Here is a 19,385-nt window from a genome sequence, read left to right as displayed (position 1 = left end):
AAGCCTCCACTACATTTGTCTTTTAACAGGGACTAATAAGAAATGTTATGTCTAAACCAGAGTCCTTGAAACTGGAGGCAATGTCACTCAGTACTGTGGTGGATTGAGTAGATAAGTTGGAAACTACTTTCCTCCTATTAAAATGACAGGCATGACTTAAAATAATGGTTCTGTAATTGCCTCTCTACTATGGTTCTGAGGTAGAAGGGTATTGCTGAGTTTAAAAAAAAAAAGATTTCTAAACTTTTTATGCCAACTAAGACAATTCTGACTGAGAGTGATCACAAGTGATACGTTCTCTGTGGCTTGCAAAACAGCTTAAGTGTTTGCAGTAGAAGTATCCCAGTCTTTCCATTAAAACAGGAAGGTTTTTTCTGGCAGTTGGATGAGTGGTTTCCAGCACAAGGCAAGCAGAGTTTAAGTTTACATCTGTGCATAGTAATGGGCTCAGAACCTCTCAGAACTGCGTTACACAGCCACTCTGAAATGTTATTTCAGGTACTTCCAAATGAGATTTAAAATACTCTTTATCTTAGCATAATTTCTAAAAGAAAATGACACTTCAAGGTGAACTAATTGATTAATTTTCTTTTGACAGGGATAATAAGATTGAAATAGTTATGCTGTTCTTTGGGTAGATGGTCCTGTTACTTCCAGAACACTGGGAAAAGAAATAAAAAAACCTTTTTTTTGTTTTGATCATAGTTCTGCAGTATTGGCTACAACTTAGTTTACCTACCTTTTTTTTTCCCTTTAGATATTCGAATACCATTAATGTGGAAAGGCTCGGATCACTTCAGCAATAAAGAAAGTATGTAAGATGTAAGGAACTACTCTGATAAGCAATTGCTTTTGCCTGTAAATTAAATGGGATGGGGAAGTCCATACTCATTTCAGCCACTGCTTTGACCTTTCAGTAGGTCCATATTTTACTCTGTTGCATAGTTGCTCTTTAAGTCGTTGGTTGTAGCAAGCTGAGTTAGTTCAAAGTCCTGTGGGTCTATATGCTTAAATCCTAGTCTCTAGAAAGTCCTCCTGAGGAGAAATTCCAGAGGAAGCAAGAGAAGAGCATTGTTATTAAACGGATAGCTGAGAAACTTCTCTGATTATACATGTTGTTCTATGTCTTGTCTACACTTGAGAGAGTGTTTTGGAGGCTGTTTCCAGTGAGAAATATAAATGAAAGTTGTCTGTTGGTGTTGAGTGTATTATTGGATAGTCTTCAAGTACATGCATTTTGCTGTATCATGGAGATTAACCCTAAATCTGTTCCAGCTGTCACGTGGCATTGATTTCACTTTGATTTTCAATAGGGTCAAAGGGGCGAAACATGGCAAAATAGTCTAATCCTATATAGTACATTCATAAAATGATACAGGCTTTGGATCAAATGTTGTTGGTTTTTTTTTCTTAAGACCACTTTTATTAAATAAAATTACATTCGTACTAACATTTCTGAAGATACTAGCACAAACTACACCTGATTATCAGGAGGAAAAAAAAAAAAAGTTGAGCGTTTTTCCTCTCTGTGAATGTTGTTCTACCACCCAGCAGCTTTGATTGTTCAATTATAAATCAATCATAAAATCCTGTGATGAAAATTTATGGTGGGAAGAATTTGAGGGCAATTCCTTAACAGTCTGGATTACCATTTCTTCTACTTTTGTTTACTGTAAGCATTTAGTATTGTGATGTGCAATATGGCTAATAAAACATTTCTTTGATTCTCTCCAGAATCACAGCGCTATGCAGTTTTTTGTTTGTTCAGAATGGGAGCTGAGATTTTTGATACAGAGGTGGCTATTGTGGATAAAGCAATAACAGATATCTGTTTTGAAAATGTAACCATATTGTGAGTATAATTTTACTTCCGTTGAATGAAGTACAAGTATTGCTGGGTTTTTTTGAAAGTGGATGTGATTATGAATAAGATCGGCTGAGGTCCACTAAGTTGTTTTTTTTCTGTGGGCAAAGGAATCAGTAGAGGTGCTGTTAATTTCAGTGAATGGTGGATCTCCGTCTCTGGAAGGTTGGCTTTTATGTACCTAATGATGCTGGGTGTGGATGTGCTACTTGAACTGTACTACTTTTCATTTTTGCTCTGTGGAAGCATTTTTCTTTATATAAAGAGACAAACAGACTTGTACCTCAAGGACAGAATTAAATTAATACTAAAACCTGAAAGCATTATGAAAGTATAGGCATGGGCGTTGCACCTGGTGTTTTTTAAATATTTATTATTCTGTTCAGCAGGCTACAGTCTCTTCCCGCACATCCTGTTCTGTTACACCTATATGAGCATGTGCTAAGCCACAGTCCTTATAGCTGAAGAACACTAGACAGGAAAAAACTCACTGATCTTTAAAAGCAACCTGGAAAAGAATAGAATTTCTTATGTAATTTTTTGTTGCTTTATAATTTTGAAGAGAGTCCTGAAAGGCACTGAACTTCCCCCCCCCCCCCCCCCCCCCCAAATTTTTTTTTTTTAATGTTAGCAGTTTTTAGATTTGGTCTCCTAAGGAAGACTGAAAGCTTTAAATCAAGATCCTGAAAACTCAGTGGTTGAGCAAGAGTGGATCTTTAAGTCGGATTTCAAACTCTCTTAAAGACCTGTTCAAGTTAAGAGTGGGGGCAAAGATTTAAATCTGCTTCTTCAAAGATATGAGACTTGACCATTATAACTTTCTGTGGAAGACTGCAAATAAACCAGAAAAGGCACTCTAATTTGCCTTGTATCCCCCAAGATAAAGTTTTTATAAAAGCCTTTGGGATGATTTGGTTATGGGCATGTGTGTAATGACATGATTTGTACCTGAAAGAAGAGGTTAGGCTTCTGGTTTGATGACTAAGCCTGAGAACAAGAGAACTGGTAGAACTGAAAACAGAGAAAGCATAGGCTGTGGACAGAAGAATGCTGCAGTAGGTAGTTAAGTGATAAGTGACAGATTTTGGGTTGTGTGATAGGATTTTTTCATTAGTGTGAAGGGGATAGGGTGCAACTAAGATATCTTTAAAACAATTCAATCTGATTTAAGACCACACTGGGTTTAGATGGATAGGTTTTCAATCATGTGATTTTTGTGTAACAGTAGAGGGCAGATTTAAGTGGTTTTGAATGTCTTGCCTGTGTGTTTCCATAACGTGGTTTTTTTTTTTTTAGTTTTTAACCTACAAGTTGAATTTCCTGTTTGCAGTTGTTTATGGTTTAATTAAAACATCCATCTTATGTCTTCAACACTAAGTTACCGCTGTGTACTCTAGCCTTTAATTCCATATTAATGTATGTCTTCGCCTGAATCTTATGGCATTCCTTCCCTTGATTAGAAATATATGTTATTTAATATATACAGTAGCAGCAGCATTCCTGGGCTGCGTAGTCAGTTTATTAACAAATGCTCTGAAATTTTCCTCCCCCCCACCCCCCTTCAGTGATGAAGCAAGACCAGATTTCCAGGTGAAGGTTGAAGTGTACAGTTGCTGTACAGAGGAGTCTTTATATGTAACAAACACTCCTAAGAAACTAGCAAAGAAGCTTAAAACGTCCCTCAGCAAAGCTACAGGGAAGAAACTCAAAGCTGCGCTGGAAGAAGACAGCATTGAATCCCTTTTGCCTGCTGACCCGGTCATCTAGTAAGCTATATATATTGATATTCTGGTTTTATGTTTTTTAAATACAAATAAGCCAAGTATATTGTAATTTTTTTGGAAAATTGCCAAGAAAGTGATTATTTCTGTACTACCAGAGTGAAAAAAAAAAATTAACATTTAAAATAGGAAATGAGAAAGTAGGTGTGAATTCCAACCATGTCGCTCAGCCTTGGGGCCTGGTTCTGACTTTGAAACACACGAGCGGGCTTTACCTTTCTGTTATACAGCTAGCTAGCTGGTAAATTCTCTGTGATTTGCCAACTGTTTAATGTTTTTAGTTTGATCTCTGGAGGAAATCAAGCTTGTACGATCGCTCTGTCTGTGTCCCTCTGCCCATCTACCTCTCCTTCTCCCTTTCCCGTTTGCTCCCTCCCCCATATTATTTTTGTGCCTAGCCAGTTTTGCTCATGCTTGGCAGACAGGTAGACATGTCCAAAAGTTAAGTTGTGTGAGATAAAAAAAGTGTGGTGTGTAGGCAGGAGAAACCTCTCGCCTAATGAAGCTGCCTGAGCTGTTTGTGGTATCTGGGGTGCAAGCTGTGCACATGGGGGCTTGTTGGCTTTTCAGTATAAAACTCTGGGCTGTCAAAGGTGCTTTACAATTACAAGCTGCTTAACAGGAGTATTCTTAATTGACTTTAGCAGGGAATGTTTTAAAATTACTTACTGGTTTTCAGTGTTCATAGAAATAAGTGCTGTTCCCAGTAATTTACCCGTTTCCTTTTAAAAACGATCTGAACTATTTCATTCATTTTTAAATGAAGTTAACTGCTTACTAATATTTCTCAGCTACTTTTAATTTCATTGGGATTTAAGCAGGCCAAGTACCTAAACTGTAAATACTAATAATATTGATTTTTTTTTCTAAGATAGCAATTTTTTCAAGGAATTACTTTTTTTTTTGGCAGCTGAACAGTAAAGAATCGATGCCTAATTCTTGCCAGGTGTTGAGTGTGGTCTTAGTCTAGCTTCATAGCTTTATATATCTATTTGCCTGGATCTTAAATGGAAACATTTGAGCATATTCTATCTTTGTCAGACTGATATTACTGTATACTGATATTACTGTTTCAATCAAAAATACACATCTGAAATATCTTATCCACAGAGCAAAGCAAATTTTACCACTAACTTTCCAGTGTGTTTCACCTAATGACAATGTATCTTTCAATCTGCATCATCTTAGGTGGCTGTGCTTTCCATCAGCTCCAGTTGGGCGATGACATGCTGTCATTAGATAGTTTCCTTCAGATATAACCACTGGCTTATTTGCTGGCCATACTCCCTTGAATACAGATTGCCTGTCTTTTAAGGAAAAAGCATCAGTAGACAATCTAAACAGCTGCTTCCTCCCTTGGGCTTTGCTTTTGTTTTCTCAGTTGTAATTGTATTTTGCTTTCCTCCATCTTGAAGTTTGTTGTTTCTGCTGTAAATAATCATCTCACAGTGAATGTTACTTTCTTAACAGAGTTAAATGAACAATAACATGTTTAATGATGGTTGTGCCAGGTGCTTAAAAAAGATTTTTGGAAAGGAATGAGTTGTTATGGGCAGAAAATAAGACCTTGGTATGTAGCCCTTATAAAGGGGAAGAAATTGCAAGATTACAAGAGATCTTTCAAGTATTCCCAGAGAGTTTTACCAGTCCAGCAGGTGAAATTAAACTGCAACAAAAAAGAGATCTTTCTGTATTATATGAACACCTTTTCTCTGTAGATTTCATTTGTACAGGCCTTTTTCTTTTTAGAGCACACATGGAAGAAAATCTGTTTTCCAAAAACCCTGTGATCCCTCTGTGTGAAACATCTTGGCTTAGAAATCTCCCTGGTTAGTGAGGAAACTGTCAGCCTTGTAACTTTTTGCAAAAGCTTAGTGATAAAGTTCTTTGAATTGTTGCTTAGGCTGGTTAAATTCAGTTATACTGATATTTTCCATACTCTTTATTATCTCTCTTTTCATTTCTATACTCTCTTTTGCCTGCTTAATTTTCTATTCTAACTTAATTTTTTTTTCTTTTTACATTTGTTGTAGAAGGAAAATGTTTAGTGCATTTATACTACTGAATTCCAGAGTAACTAGGTAGCTCTTTGGATAAATCATTGGAGAGAGTCCCTGAAGTGCATGTTTATTCACTTGCAGAACTGGCCTGTGCGTGGACTTGCTGTTACTGCCTTTTGCGTATTGTCCTCCACTGGGCTGGAGGCACAGCTTCAGTGTCCTATGTTTAAATGGGCGAATTCATAGTAGTATTTTGCTGGAAGTACGTAATCTAATCTGATGGCCTTTTACAGTTGGGTTCTTTTTAGTACTTGAAGGTTGTGTTTGTTTTTACCTTTTATTATTTAAGATCTATTTGAAAGGTGAGCATATTACTTTTTTGTTGGTTTTTTTTTCTGACTCACAAATCCACACTCTATATCTGAATGAGTGAACTAAGATTGGGATTTCTAACGTTGGGATTAATATTCTGGAACAGATTCTGGAATCTGTTATTAAAAGATATAAATAAAAATACAACAATAAAAATATATAAAAATATAAGAATAAAAATGTATTAATTAATATGCATTGATAGAAAAGATGATATAGTTACACCTTCCCACGCCAGTGTCTGTGTGGCAACTTTGGTGCCTCTGTCTCTTGATCAGTAAACAGATTTAACAACAAGCCTTTGCCACAGGCATGTTGTGGAGATGAGCCGGTTGGTTTGTTTTCTTCTTTTAATAAAGTTATTACATGGAAAAATACTATAGATATGCAAAGTACTGAATGAGATGCAGCAGGGAGATTATTTTTTGTTATACAAAGAAACTGCCATTTAAGGCAGCTAGCCAATTCTGTGAAATGTAGAGGCAAAATGTTGTCAACAATCCTGATTAACCAGTTCCATTTGAAAATATTTGCAGATAAATCTAGTCTAAATTATATTGTAGGTAGCCGAAAGGAATTACTTATATTTTAGAATGAAAATGTTACCATGAAGCATATTTTAAAAGTGAAATAGCTTTTTTTTTTTCCCCCCAAGGTTGTTGTGGTAATTAGTCATGCTTTAGAAAAAAAGTAACTTTAAAATCAGCACAGAAGTTTTATCTGTGAGAAGAAACTGAACTTTTTGGTACAGTTTAAATAGAATCATAATGTATTGTTCAAATGCATGGCAAAACATAATCCGCGCAGAATCTTTTATTAGGGAGCAGTCTAGCAGGGAATATATGCAAATGCTGATGATTTTTTGTTTGGATTGCCCTCTTGAAACATTTCACAGCAGTGGTTTTTCACCCAGAATGTTATATCATATTTAATTTTCTGTTTCCTGGAGAGAGATGTGTAACAGGCCTCCCTGCTAACAAACTTACTACTCTTCCTCCTCCTCTTTCATTAGTGTTATGGCTAGGTAGCATCTGCCTTGTTCCTCTGCAGAACCAAAGATTTTAAAAACTTATGTTCCTACTGTGCTATTAGGAAAAATAACATTTGAAAAATATTACGATAGAAAACTACTTTTTTAGTGATGTTAGTTCAGTACTGTCTTCTCACCTTTTACACCACTAAGCTGTCTTATGCTGTACTGAAGATATTTTAAGGAACTTATGCTAAATCCTGTTAGGGAGAGTAGTTAGTGACTTTGAGGGGTTTGTTTCCTTGTGAACTTTATTTAAACTGCCATTACCCAGGTCAAATTCTTAATGCATTGCTGGACTGTAAATCTGTTACTCAGTCTGAAGAGTATTTGGGGGAAAAGGTTAAACATGTACCAAATTTATACTAGTTTATTCCAGGAATTGCATTCCACATGCACTGTGTTGAGTTGTAAATGTGACTTTCCCCCCCCCAGGCAAAATCCAAAACAAAGATAAAACATTCTGAAACCTGTAAGCACAATAAGTGAGAGTCCTTTATGCTACAAAACCGACTGTAGGATCTCTGCACAGATTTCTGGATGTGAAGAATCACAGTATTATATATGTATTTTTTAACAGTGTCTAAATGACTTTATAAAGTGTAGTCTACACGGGCAAAGCGAAAGAGCAGAGTGACATGGAGGACCAATGTAAAGCACTTTTAATTTTTAACCTGTATTGTCAGATAAAGTTTATATCATCAGTTGTTCTATTAACTACAGCAATTTTTGAACCTATTACCAAGTTTAGTTGCTTTAGGCCTAGAAATAAAAGTTGTGAAGTTATTAAAAGTTACTTGGTATCTGACTAGAGGAGAGGCTCTTCGGGGTGCAGAGAGGTTGGACAGCACAGCCTTTATGCCTGGGTTTGGCAGCCTCTGGCTCAGCAGTAAGTGTGAGCCTGCCCAGCTTGTAGGCAGCAGCCACGGAGGTCTCCTGGTTGGCAGGTCCAAGAGAGGTGGCTATGGAAAGAGCCACCTCATGGGGCCTTGTGGTGCTGGCCTGGAAGTTGTGGGGTGGGAGGGAATGGGAGGCACACACAGGGTGCAGGCAGGAGATAAGGGTATAGGAAGCAGATGAACAGACTGTGGGACAGCGTTAGTTTATAAGGAAAACCAGAGAAATGGAAGCTCTGTGGGAAGAGGTTGGATCTGTGGTCACTGAACACCTTTCACCTTGGTGTTCCTGTGTGCCCAAATGTGTTATCTCAGATGTGTCTAGACACCCTTTAATTACTACCTGAGCAGCATGAAGCAGAAATGTTTAAATGTGCCTTTTCTTTCACATTTAGTGGTGCAAAGTACAGTTTGCTAGCACATACCACTTTGGGGCTGGAGAGTGCCGAGGACAGTTTCAGGACCCACAGCCTCACTATTACAGGAAATGGTAAGTACATATGGTACCAATTTAAGGAAATAAAAAACCAGTAACATTTTGCATTTCTCTCTCTTGTAAACTAAAGAGCTTAAAGAGATTATTTTTCTTGATACTTAATATAGAACAACTTTAATAAAATATTTAACGGCTCTATAACAGGCATCTGTACACAGCTGAATAAACTACAAGTTGAGTAAAATTTCAAGTCCAGCTGAAATTTTAATTCTTTTGGGAGTTTATTCTGTCATTTGCATCTGGGTCTTATGAGTCGTAGCTATATACAAATTATTTCCCCTTCCTCGCAACCAAAGAAGGATATCAGAATGAAGAACAGCTTTTTCTTCTGTAGTCAGAAGGAAAGTAGAAAAATAGCTTCAGTTCAGCCAGGTTGTTTGAGGCTCAGGTTTAACACAGGGTGTAAGCGTGTGTGCTCGCAATTTGCACTGGTCGCTGTGCTTCGGCTCTGGGGCAGCACAAGCTGACAGCAGTCAGCCTAGGCCAGGGGCCCTCAAACTTTTTAACCAGGGGGCCGGCGCGCGGATGCAGTGGCAGGCAGCCATCTGCGGCTGCTTGGTTCCCCCCAACCCCCGGTGGGGGGGGGGTCTGTAAATACCGGGGGCCAGATTGAGGACCCTGGGGGGCTGTATCTGGCCCACGGGCCGTAGTTTGAGGACCCCTGGCCTAGATGCTTACACAGGGACTACGATTACACTGCAACTGAAGGTGGTGTTTTAAGTAGCAAGAGTACAGTTTCTGATACTTTGTCCATTATTTTCTGAAAGGATAAGCCCATAAGCCACCCTCTAATTGTTAAGTTAAGACATGGGACTTTCACTGTATTTCACTGTAGCTTCTGGGAACTTTACTTGGGTAAACTTAAACCTCAAAGAGAATTTTGTTCTTTACACCTCATTAATTCTGAATAAGTACAGATTTGAAGATCTATGGGGCATTTGTTTCTTGAAGGGTTGGATGGATAGTTCTGAGAATCTTTGCTATATGTAAGCCTTTCTTTATTAGTACTTTATATCTTCCTTCTTCAAATTCCTTTCTCTGTCATTAATTTACATAACTTAGTCTGAGAAATTACATACCTGGATATTTTGGTTCATTACAAGCATTTCTAAAACATGACCAAAGACAGTGTCATATGAATGGAACGTTGTATTACCTGCTTCTAATTAAAGAAGAGAGCACTTATTACAGAGCAGAGCTGAGCAAGGAGGGACATTGCAATTCATTAGAAACTCCTTGGAATCCTGGGTGTTCCTCTAGTGCTGAAGACAAAAATAGATACAAAATCTAAGCCTTAACAAAGCAAGCTGAAGCAAAGTGCTCGTGTGTAAGTGTACCAGTGTGCCGTGATGGGATGGGCTCAGGGATCCTGCTTAGATAAGGTGGCCAGTGTACTTAACTTTCAAAATGGCTCCAGCTGTGAAATGAGATTTAGAGCTATATTTAATGTAAGAACAGCTTGTTCTTGCAAAACAATGTCTCCATTTTTACTTGAAATTCTTTTGGGAATTCTTTTTTTAATTAAAAATACTTAGTGGAGACTAAAAATAATTTTTAGCCTAATCCTACAGGATGAAAACTCTGTTTTTAAATATAAAAAAATGTTTATTTACATTTATGATTTTAATGTAAAAATTGATGTAGAAAGCTAAACTATATATTTAGGGCAAATGTTCAGAACTAAGTGTTTGTCTCTCTTTTGCCCCAGAGGAATCTACGTTTTGGCTTCCCTTGTATGGAAACATGTGTTGCCGTTTAGTTGCTCAGCCTTCCTGCATGGCTAGGGATATGATGGCAGGATTTCTTAATCAGCAGGTGAGAAGACCTTGCTTGTGTTTACATTCTCTTCTGTTAATAGCTGTCACTAAGAGTCAATCGTTAAAACATTTGCTTTTACCTGTAGTGGTTTCTTGAGAACTGTTATTTTTCACCTGTTCCCCTTAGAGCAAGGGGAAAATTCTATCTCACAGCTGCATTTACAAACAGTATCTTCAGTGGCTAAGGGTGAAGAAATAAATGTTTCCTTGGCAGGCTTATCGATAAAATTATTTAGGCTGTTACATAAGGACTGGTACTTGATGGTAGCAGTCCTAATAATCCCGTGGGTCTCATCCTTGTACGTACCTCTCATTGTGCACAAGAGTTCATATCGCAGCATGGTGAACCTGACTGCTGAACCGAGCCATATTTAAACTCATCCCTTCAAAAATGATTCATGTGAACTCAGTTTACTTCTCTATTTTGGTTCATTGCACAACTAGGCAAACAAGAAGGTGATAGTGGAGGGACAGAGGGGCTGGGTCATTTGTCAGGAGTGCTGAATTACAGGCTTTAAACTCGTTGCGAAACTATAATGCATTTATGAAAGCTGTTCAGAAAATTAATCTGTGAAAGTGGAAATTCTAGACAAATGTCTTTGACATGTTGAATGTACTGTGTATTTCCAAGGTGAGATCTCTTTTTCTCTTACTGTGTAATTACTGTAGCTAATAAAGGTGGTTTCTTTCTTACAGCAGACACCAGTTCCAGATTTCATTCTGTATGAACCAGCAGATTCTGTATTGTTAGTGTCACCTGACAATAAATCTGCGAAAACCGTAAAACATCAGAAGACATTTGAAGTATTGCTAGCATTTAAAAAAATCAATGACTCTGAAATGTTTTGCAACAGAAAGTCTTTGTTTTAGGAAAGAATTTAGGGTGGCTAAGTTTTGATCACACAGGGTTGATCTGTCTATATCTTGTAATATGGTCTTAATTTTTAGTTTGCTTGGTGATTTCTGACTATTTCTTCCCTTTAGCAAATGATAGGAAGTCTAACTAGCTGGAGGAGGCTGTATTGCGTACTAAGAGGTGGCAAACTCTGTTGTTACTACTCGCCAGAAGAAATTGAGGCCAAACTGGAGCCAACATTGACAATTTCCATCAACAAGGTAAAATTGGTTGTATGGGGTGTTTTTGGTTTGGGTTTTTTGTTTATTTTGAGGGAGGTAGTTTTTATTTTAGGACATACCTACAGTCATTTGGGCTCTACACTGCTGGTACGCAGCATGCTTTATAGGTAGCATTTGGGTGGGATATGCTTCACTGAGATTTGCAGTCTCTGAATTTTTTAGCAAGGACGTTACATGTCGTAGCTGTAAGTTCCTTCTATTGCATTAGGCTGGTTAACATAGAGGTAAAAAGGAGGATGTTTTTCTGTAGGAAAAATCATAACTTGTTATATGACAGTTCCATAAGACAGCCCTCGGGAATGTATTGCTTACAGTCCCTTAGCAATGCTCTGGTAGATTTGTGTCCTCAGCAAGGTGGAATTTTAACAAAAGCTTTTTTGTTGTGTGTTATTTGGCCACAGTCTTAATTAGAAGGAGAGCTTGAGAGTTGTTCAAAATATTTTAGTGCCTTAAAGTAAGCTGCTTTTCTTAATACTCATTTTGTACAGGGCACAATAATTTTGGAAGTTCTGTTCTCTAGGATGACATTATTACTTTTTCACACCCGGATTGGAAAGGCTGACTTTAAAACATAAAGTTAAATTGTTACATACTATTTGGCTAAAGAAACATCAAGTATTTAATGTTATTGGAAGGACCTTCTAGAATGGCAAGCATTAAAGTGAACGGCTGCTTTCAAAAACTGTTTTTGGTGCAGTCATCAAGAGTTAATATCATAGAAGGATGAGGAGAGGAATTTAATGTTATTTGCAATTGACACAGCTGGATTCATCTTGCATAAGTAAATAGACATATTTCAAAACTGCATTCAGCACAGGTTGATCTGGATTCTGTCGCTGTACTACACTGAATGCTTGATGCCAACACTAACTCTAAAAGAAGCATTCCTCTTGTCTGGTTGCTTGTTCAGGCTGGTGCGCTGCTTTATGCCAGGGCAGGCATTAGGGCAGCTGACTGATGAATTGGACAAGGGAACTGATGTGGGTTAAAATTAGCTCATTTTGGGGGCAGGAGAAAGGTTGGCTTCAACTGTGGTTCCCTTTTAATAAATTCTCTTATCCAGTTCACTATGTGGTTACACAAATGCTTGTGTGGTACAAGAAAGGGGCTAGGCTATGTCTGGGAACGCACAGGGACGTAAAGTAATAAAGAACTGCTTCTTACAACAGCAATATCAGCTTTTGGTGGCTTTAAAGCTTCTGGAAAATATGACTGCATTTCTCGCCTAGAGTGAGACTTGTATATAAACTAAACATCTAAACTAGGTTTAACAACGTGACCTGTTTGGGTTAGGAGTTCTTTTTTAATGTGCTGAGATTTAAATTGGTTCCTTGATTAAAAACACCTTTCTGCTAGTGCCGGATCCTTTAACGAAGCCATTTTTTCTTCCACTTGTTCATGCGTTTATATTAAATACATGTTTAGACTGTGATATATTTAGGCAGGTTTACTTGCTTACCTCTTCAGTCACTTTTAATTGCACTAGTCAGCCTTTGCTGTAACTCTGTTTTCTGGCTGTTCACAATATCAGTTAAGAAGTGGTAAACTTCAATAAATTATAGAATGACTAAATCCATATTCTAAAATGTGACAGTAATATTTTAAAAAATTATCTATCAGGCTACCTCATATATTTCCTTGGAGGTCTCTGTTTTGGTCTATATCCTAGTTTTGCTTTTCCTTTTAAAATAACCATATTCTACTAAGGTATTTTACTCTTCCAAGTTACCAATACACTTAGAACATAAAATCCAGCTTAATAAGCCTTTGCTGGGAGACTGTCCATATGTTTGCAGAGTATCCTTAAAGCTAACATACAGAAGGCACATAAATCATGTATCTTAAACCATTTTACAAAAATGTCAGGGTGCTAGAGAATATGACTGAATCTTTCTTCAATTTAAATTAAAACCAGAAAAAAAATTGCAATTTAAAATGTATTTGGATACTTTACTACTTAAACAGTTTCTCCTGAAAATAACTTATTGCCTGCAGATATTTTTTGATTCCTTTGTTATGAAATTTCTCTTATGGATTAAATGAAAGCAGACTAATCAGATGGGCTTGTCTGCTACATGTTGTTATAGAAACAGCAGTTTTAAAATGAAAGTTGAAATTGAACATCAACTCTAGACATTTTAACTAAAATCTCTTCTGGTTGCATATGTGGCATTTTCATTTGTAACGTGAAGCTGATCCTTTACATGTAATTGAAAGATACTTTCTGAAAAGCAATGAAATCATTGGGATTTATGAGAAACTCTGGAAAATATTCACACTGATAGCCTTATTTCACATTCCCTTTGAATCGAGACTTGAAGAAGCCATTAAGACCAGCAAAGTCATTACTTCAACTTCAGATGACTTCACTGCTACTGCTGTTGAGCAAGAATGGTTCTGCAGTTCCTATTATGCAAGTGCTACTATTATTGTTCCAGCTAAATGTGATTATAACATATTATATTGCACAACTAAGTAGGAAAAGAGAAATGATATTTTCTGTAGCAAAGAAAATTTGCTGGAATCCAATTTGAACAAGAAATATTCCTTATGGGCCAGTTCCTGAGTTGTTTTTTTTTTTCAAGTTTTCTTTAGTTTGAATGAATAATAAAGACCTTGCCTACACCTGATAGCTTAGCAAATTGGTGCATGTGCCAGTGGTTCATATTAGTTGCTCAGTATTTGGAATACATACTCTATTGTGTCCTGGCCACAGATCATAAAACTTTTTTTCTGCCATGTATGCCTGAAGCTTGAGGAATTCTGGGACGCTGCTTCAAATTAATGTAGGCCTGTGATTTCTTTCCTGGAGTATTTCGCTCGTGCAATCTTTGCTGTGGTGCCACACAGTGCAGCAGGCCCAGAGCTATCACCATGTTCATGTTAATCGTTGCGGTGAACAGGATGAGGAGGAACAAGTGTTTGCAGCCGTGGGCTCAAGGTTCGTGGACTGGTTGCTAAACAGCGTAGCAGGAGTGGAAGGGCAAAATCAAGCTGGCATTTCTGCAAGCCGTTACTTTGAGCGACAGTTCTTGCTGAAACATCTGTTCTGAGCTAGGTCAGGTAGAGAAATTCATTGGAAAATGTAGCAGTGGCTGCAGCAGCATAACTTCAAGGGAACCATGCACTACTTCTGGGGAACGAGGGAGTTCACCCTTGGACTGGAGCAGGATATCAATATGAGTTCTTGATCACGTGAACGTTCAGGGAGCCAGCAATATGAATAATATTCTCTGTGTGCGTCAGGGAACTCCAGCAGCGGTGAAATGAGAGCAGCTCTGAAAATATATCTGTGTTCTCTGTAGTAAGGACTTTGTCCCGCTGGTTGGCTTAGACAAGCCTTCATACATGTGAAAGTATTTTGGAAAAGCACAGACTAAGTGCCTCCAAATGTCTGGTATCTCACATCACATTGCTCATTTTAGTTCTGCAGTTGCTTGAAAGAGGTTGTGGATGCAGGCAGGGGAAGCGTATATCATACCCACATCCCACATGGTGGACCTTATAGCGCACATGCTCAAATAGAGTGATTTGGAAACTATGCTTTATGGCTCCTTGGTGCTCCACAGAACGCTGGTGGGTCATATAATGCCATCTCCTTCTCCTGATTTTTAGCTGCTGCATTGCACCAAAGACAGCTAAAATGACATGTAGAAATCCTAATTTTGCTTTTCCATATTATACTTGCATGTTATACTCGCCATCCAGTGGCCACAAGGATGTTACATTAATACAAATTGACAAAACAATAAAGATGAAAGGAAGAAATATTTGTGGCTGATAGGGTTAATTTGGTCTTGTGTGTTAATGGGTTTGAAAGTCTAATTTTAAATTTAACCATATTTCCCTGCTTGCCTAAAACAGGCCCCATGGAAATTATTAACATTACAGCATAAACCAACACATGAACAGGTTATGTTTTGTTTCCAGTGTTGTTGTGTTATTTCTTGGTTTATTTTTTTGGTACTAAAAACATGAAGGAAGTTTGTTATATGTGATTTGGTTTGTTTAATCTTAAAATAGATACACCAAACTGGATCTTTGGTTATTCAATATTTATCTCAAGAACTGTAATTTGTTTTGATGTCTTAAAATGATCTTTATAACCCGTGCTCCTCAGTGTGTTGGGATTGCCTTAGCAGGAAACTGTTGCACCTCAGCAATAAAAAAACCTCTCTCTCTTTTTCTTTACTTTTTGTGTGTGTGTGGGGGGGGGGGGGATGTGTTGGTTGGTTTTGTTTTTTTTTTACCCTAGCTTAAAAGATGAGCTTTCCAGAGAGGTATTACCAGGCAAAGAGATTTTTTTATTTTGGGGGAAAAAAGTATAGGGGAAGGTTCATATTTACACTGCATTTAAAAAAAAAAAAAAATAATAATTTTCTCTTTTAGTCTTTCCTCACCTTCAGAAAGATAATCTTTTGCATATAGGATGTAAAACTGGCTTCACCTTCCCTGAAAGAGTCATTTGAGTTCAAGATTCAACTCAGTTTTTCCTGTTCTGGTTCACTGGTTTTTCTGGTCTTTCCAATAGCTGTAGCAGAGCTGGTATAGTTGTCTGTAAGACTGCAAAAAGTTGAACTTTATTATAACATGGTACCTTTAAGACACTTTGGGTTTTTTTGTGGTGTTTCTTTTGGGGGGGTGTGGTGTGTGGTGGCTTGTTTTTGGGTTGGTTGTTGGGTTTTTTTATTTGTTTGTTTTTTTGTTTGCTTGTAAGTAGAACTGAGCATGTAGTGTAATTCACCCAAGCTTGGTAAATTCATCAGCCCATTACTGTGATGGCATCTTGTATCATTCCTTAAATATTCAAGCATCAGATATAGGTTGTTGCTTGAGGATTTATCTCCTTTGAATAATACTATAGTTGTGGGATAAAACCTGCAGCAAACATCATTAAATAAACTTGTGTGTATGGTATGCTTGAAGTTCTTACCTGTCAAATGTTAATCTATTTGATTTAATTTTTTTGCTGGTATCTATGGTTACCTGAGTTAATGGGATATAGAGCACTTACGGATGAATTACTTCATCTCCTATTTTTAGACAGAAGAATTTAAATGAGCATATCCATCAGATATGCTACAAGCAGCTGTTGGTATTTCAAATGGTTACTTCAGTAATGCATTTAAAATCTGGGGAATGTTCTGCAGAATAATTTTTGTTTTTCTGAGTATCAGAACTAGTCTTATCCCCATGGGATCCCATGTGTAAACTTAATTTCTGTAGGTGTATGTTTAACACCTTTAGCAGATGTTTGACATTTGGTTGAATTGTGTAAAAAGGAATATTGTTGATCTGTCCCCACTGTATTTTGAGGAATGCCCTGCGGCCACCTTTGTGGTCAGATTCACTGTCCATCCAGACGGGAGACGTTCAAACACAATCGTGGCTGTGGTTGTTGGCTTCCTTCAAAACCCAGGGCGCTCCCCGTGCCAGGGGACACCCTTTTGCAGCAGGAGGGCACTGCGTGGCCCTAATGCGCATTAGGCAGCCTCGTGTCCTACCAGGCTCTGGGGCTGACCAGCTGTAGGGCGCTGGATGTCTCCTGGCGCCAAAACTCATCATCCCATCAGGATTTGGGATTGTGCTGTTCTCCTGGGTATGCCAAAAATTCTTTTAAGAGCTGTGTTGTAATAGGTTATTGCTTGTTCAGTCAGGCTGAATTGTATATGCAAAGATATTCCCAGGATTTTTGCTTTTACTTTTGTAAATAAAGCGATGTTAATTATTTTAATTTGTTCATCATGTCGTGATGAGCAGCAGTGTTGACGAATTGTGTTCTGGAAATTTTTTCAGTTGTGTTTTATCAGATTTTTACTAAAATCTCTCAGTATTTTACCCAGGATTTTTTTTTTTTTCCCCCCACTCAGTTAGAGGTAAGTGCTTTTTCGAATTGTAGTAATACCATAACAAGCCCCCTAGATACTATGAAAATACCACTGGGTCTAGTCTAGATGATAAAAATCAATTGAACTACATCCCTGAACAGAAGGGGATAGCTTGGCTGTAACAGTGCCACTGCATAATCTGAGAGCCTTTCTAACATTAACTGAAGACATTTGATAAACTTGTGATATACTTCTCATATATATTTTTGTTTCTGTGTAGCTCTCTCTAATTAAGGAAAATATTTTTAAATTACAAATAAGATTTATTTTTTTTTTTATATCGGAGCAAAATGCTTTTTCATGCTGGAAATTTGTTCTAGCAGAACTGTATGGGTAATTGCTACAAATGCTCCTTTAAATGTGGACTAGATAAGTTTCCTTTTAAATTTCCTGAATGCCTTGATTCACTAAGATAACATAACATAGATACAAGTTCAGAATGCATTGCATAAACAGTGGCCTGCAGAAGTACAGTGGGAGACCTAAAGAACAGCTGTAACATGGTGGTTGTCCAGCTGAAGAGTTCAGGGAAAGGGAGCTGCTTGCTGTTATGTTATCCACTAAACTACTGTGGAGAAGAATGAGCTGGGTGGGATGAACTGGGGAAGGCAGAGGGAGGGGAAATGTACAGTGTACATTCTGTAATTCAGAACTGCAATAATTGTGCTCCATTCCCTTTATTTTATGCCATTTTAATAGTTTTACGAGAAAATATTTTTATAAGCAGTTCTTGACATTAGTTCCTTTTTTTTTTTTTTTTTAGTTGGAAATTAATCTGGATTAAATAAAAAGCCACATGATAACCCCCTTACACTGTCATTGGCCATAAGGTGATACCAGTGTGGAGTTGGAGCAGTAACTCATTAACACAGTTTGTCATTCCTAGGAAACAAGAATTCGAGCTGTGGATAAGGACTCCAAGAGAAGAACTAATAACTTTTCTGTTATCAATCCCGTGTCTGGAGAGGCTGTGACGCAACTTTTTGCTACTGACAGTAGGGATGAACTTCTTAAGTGGATGGAGGCCTTCTGGCAGCACTTTTATGATCTGAGTAAGTAAGCAGGCAGTACTGGCAGCATGCCCTCTGAGTGGGGTGTTATGTAACATCAAAGGAATCTTTGAACAATTTGAATTGGAATTGCCTCATAAGCCTTTGTTTGCAATGACGAGAAGAAAAATGTTCTCTGGGATAATATTGGGTGGTGGTCTGAGCCATTGGAAGGCAAATATTTGACTAAACCGAAGTCCACGTGTTCAGTCTGGGTTTTTGCAGGAAACCAGAAGCAGAATATGTCCATCAATTTCAAAAGAACTTGGTCTCTTTTAGTAGCATTCTAGATAATCTTTTTTAGGGACTGCTAAATTCTCACATCTCTTCATCCACTGTAGCAGGAAGAGTCCACCTCTGCCTGGGCATCCTACCAGTGGTGTGTTGGTTTTGTGAGATTCTGCCAGTATGAAACGTTTGGGCATGGAAGCCTTAGTGGGAAGTGGTGAGGATGCTGGATTTGTTTGGGACCTTGGCTGGGATGCAGATTCAGCCAGCCCTTGCAAGTAGGCACATGTATATGGGATTTCTTTGCTCAGCAATATTATGGCTGAGTTAAATTGCAATTTTTTGTGATAGGGATTACTTGATTCTGTTGGTAATTCTAAGGTTTTGGTACCACTTGTCACAGGAATATGCTCAGCTAGCCACACTCCAATCCAGTCATGCAATACACACTGCTCACTTGAACCTGGTAAAAGCTGTGCCTGAGGCTTTGTAACAGATGATATAATGAGATGATAAATGGGTGCCTCTATCCTTTGGCTGACCTGGAACACCACTGTTCTTACACGAGAGAAGCAACTCATTTATTGGTTTAAGACAGTGAAACGGTATTGAAGTAGTATACTGTGTTGCTTGTTTAACACCAAATATTTATTATAAGAACTATATAGATTAAGTTGACTTTGTCTTTTTTACTCTGCTTTAGTAGTTTGACTCACAGGTTTATGAAGAGTAGAGAACAACTGTCAGTTATTACGCTGTCATTGACAAAGTATAGTTGGTTCCTGATAGTAGTTTTTACCAGGTCAGGAAACAGAACCAGGTCAATT

The 19,385-nt window shown here is 37.8% G+C and overlaps 1 protein-coding gene across 2 annotated transcripts in view; it reads left to right on the top strand.

Moving 5' to 3' along the window:
- The window catches only part of RTKN2 (rhotekin 2), a 38,009-nt gene that overhangs the window by 9,774 nt on the left and 8,850 nt on the right, over positions 1–19,385 (top strand). For both annotated transcript variants that reach the window (XM_055800273.1, XM_055800207.1), the window contains exons 4-10: positions 758–811; positions 1,735–1,852; positions 3,430–3,630; positions 8,339–8,433; positions 10,148–10,254; positions 11,241–11,372; positions 18,168–18,333. In XM_055800273.1, coding sequence (XP_055656248.1) covers positions 758–811; positions 1,735–1,852; positions 3,430–3,630; positions 8,339–8,433; positions 10,148–10,254; positions 11,241–11,372; positions 18,168–18,333 — 873 coding nt within the window. The remainder of the gene's footprint in view (positions 1–757; positions 812–1,734; positions 1,853–3,429; positions 3,631–8,338; positions 8,434–10,147; positions 10,255–11,240; positions 11,373–18,167; positions 18,334–19,385) is intronic.

This window comes from Falco peregrinus, chromosome 1 (genome assembly GCF_023634155.1).
Source record: "Falco peregrinus isolate bFalPer1 chromosome 1, bFalPer1.pri, whole genome shotgun sequence".
Taxonomy (NCBI): Eukaryota; Metazoa; Chordata; class Aves; order Falconiformes; family Falconidae; genus Falco; species Falco peregrinus.
This window is presented reverse-complemented; position numbering and strand designations above follow the sequence as displayed.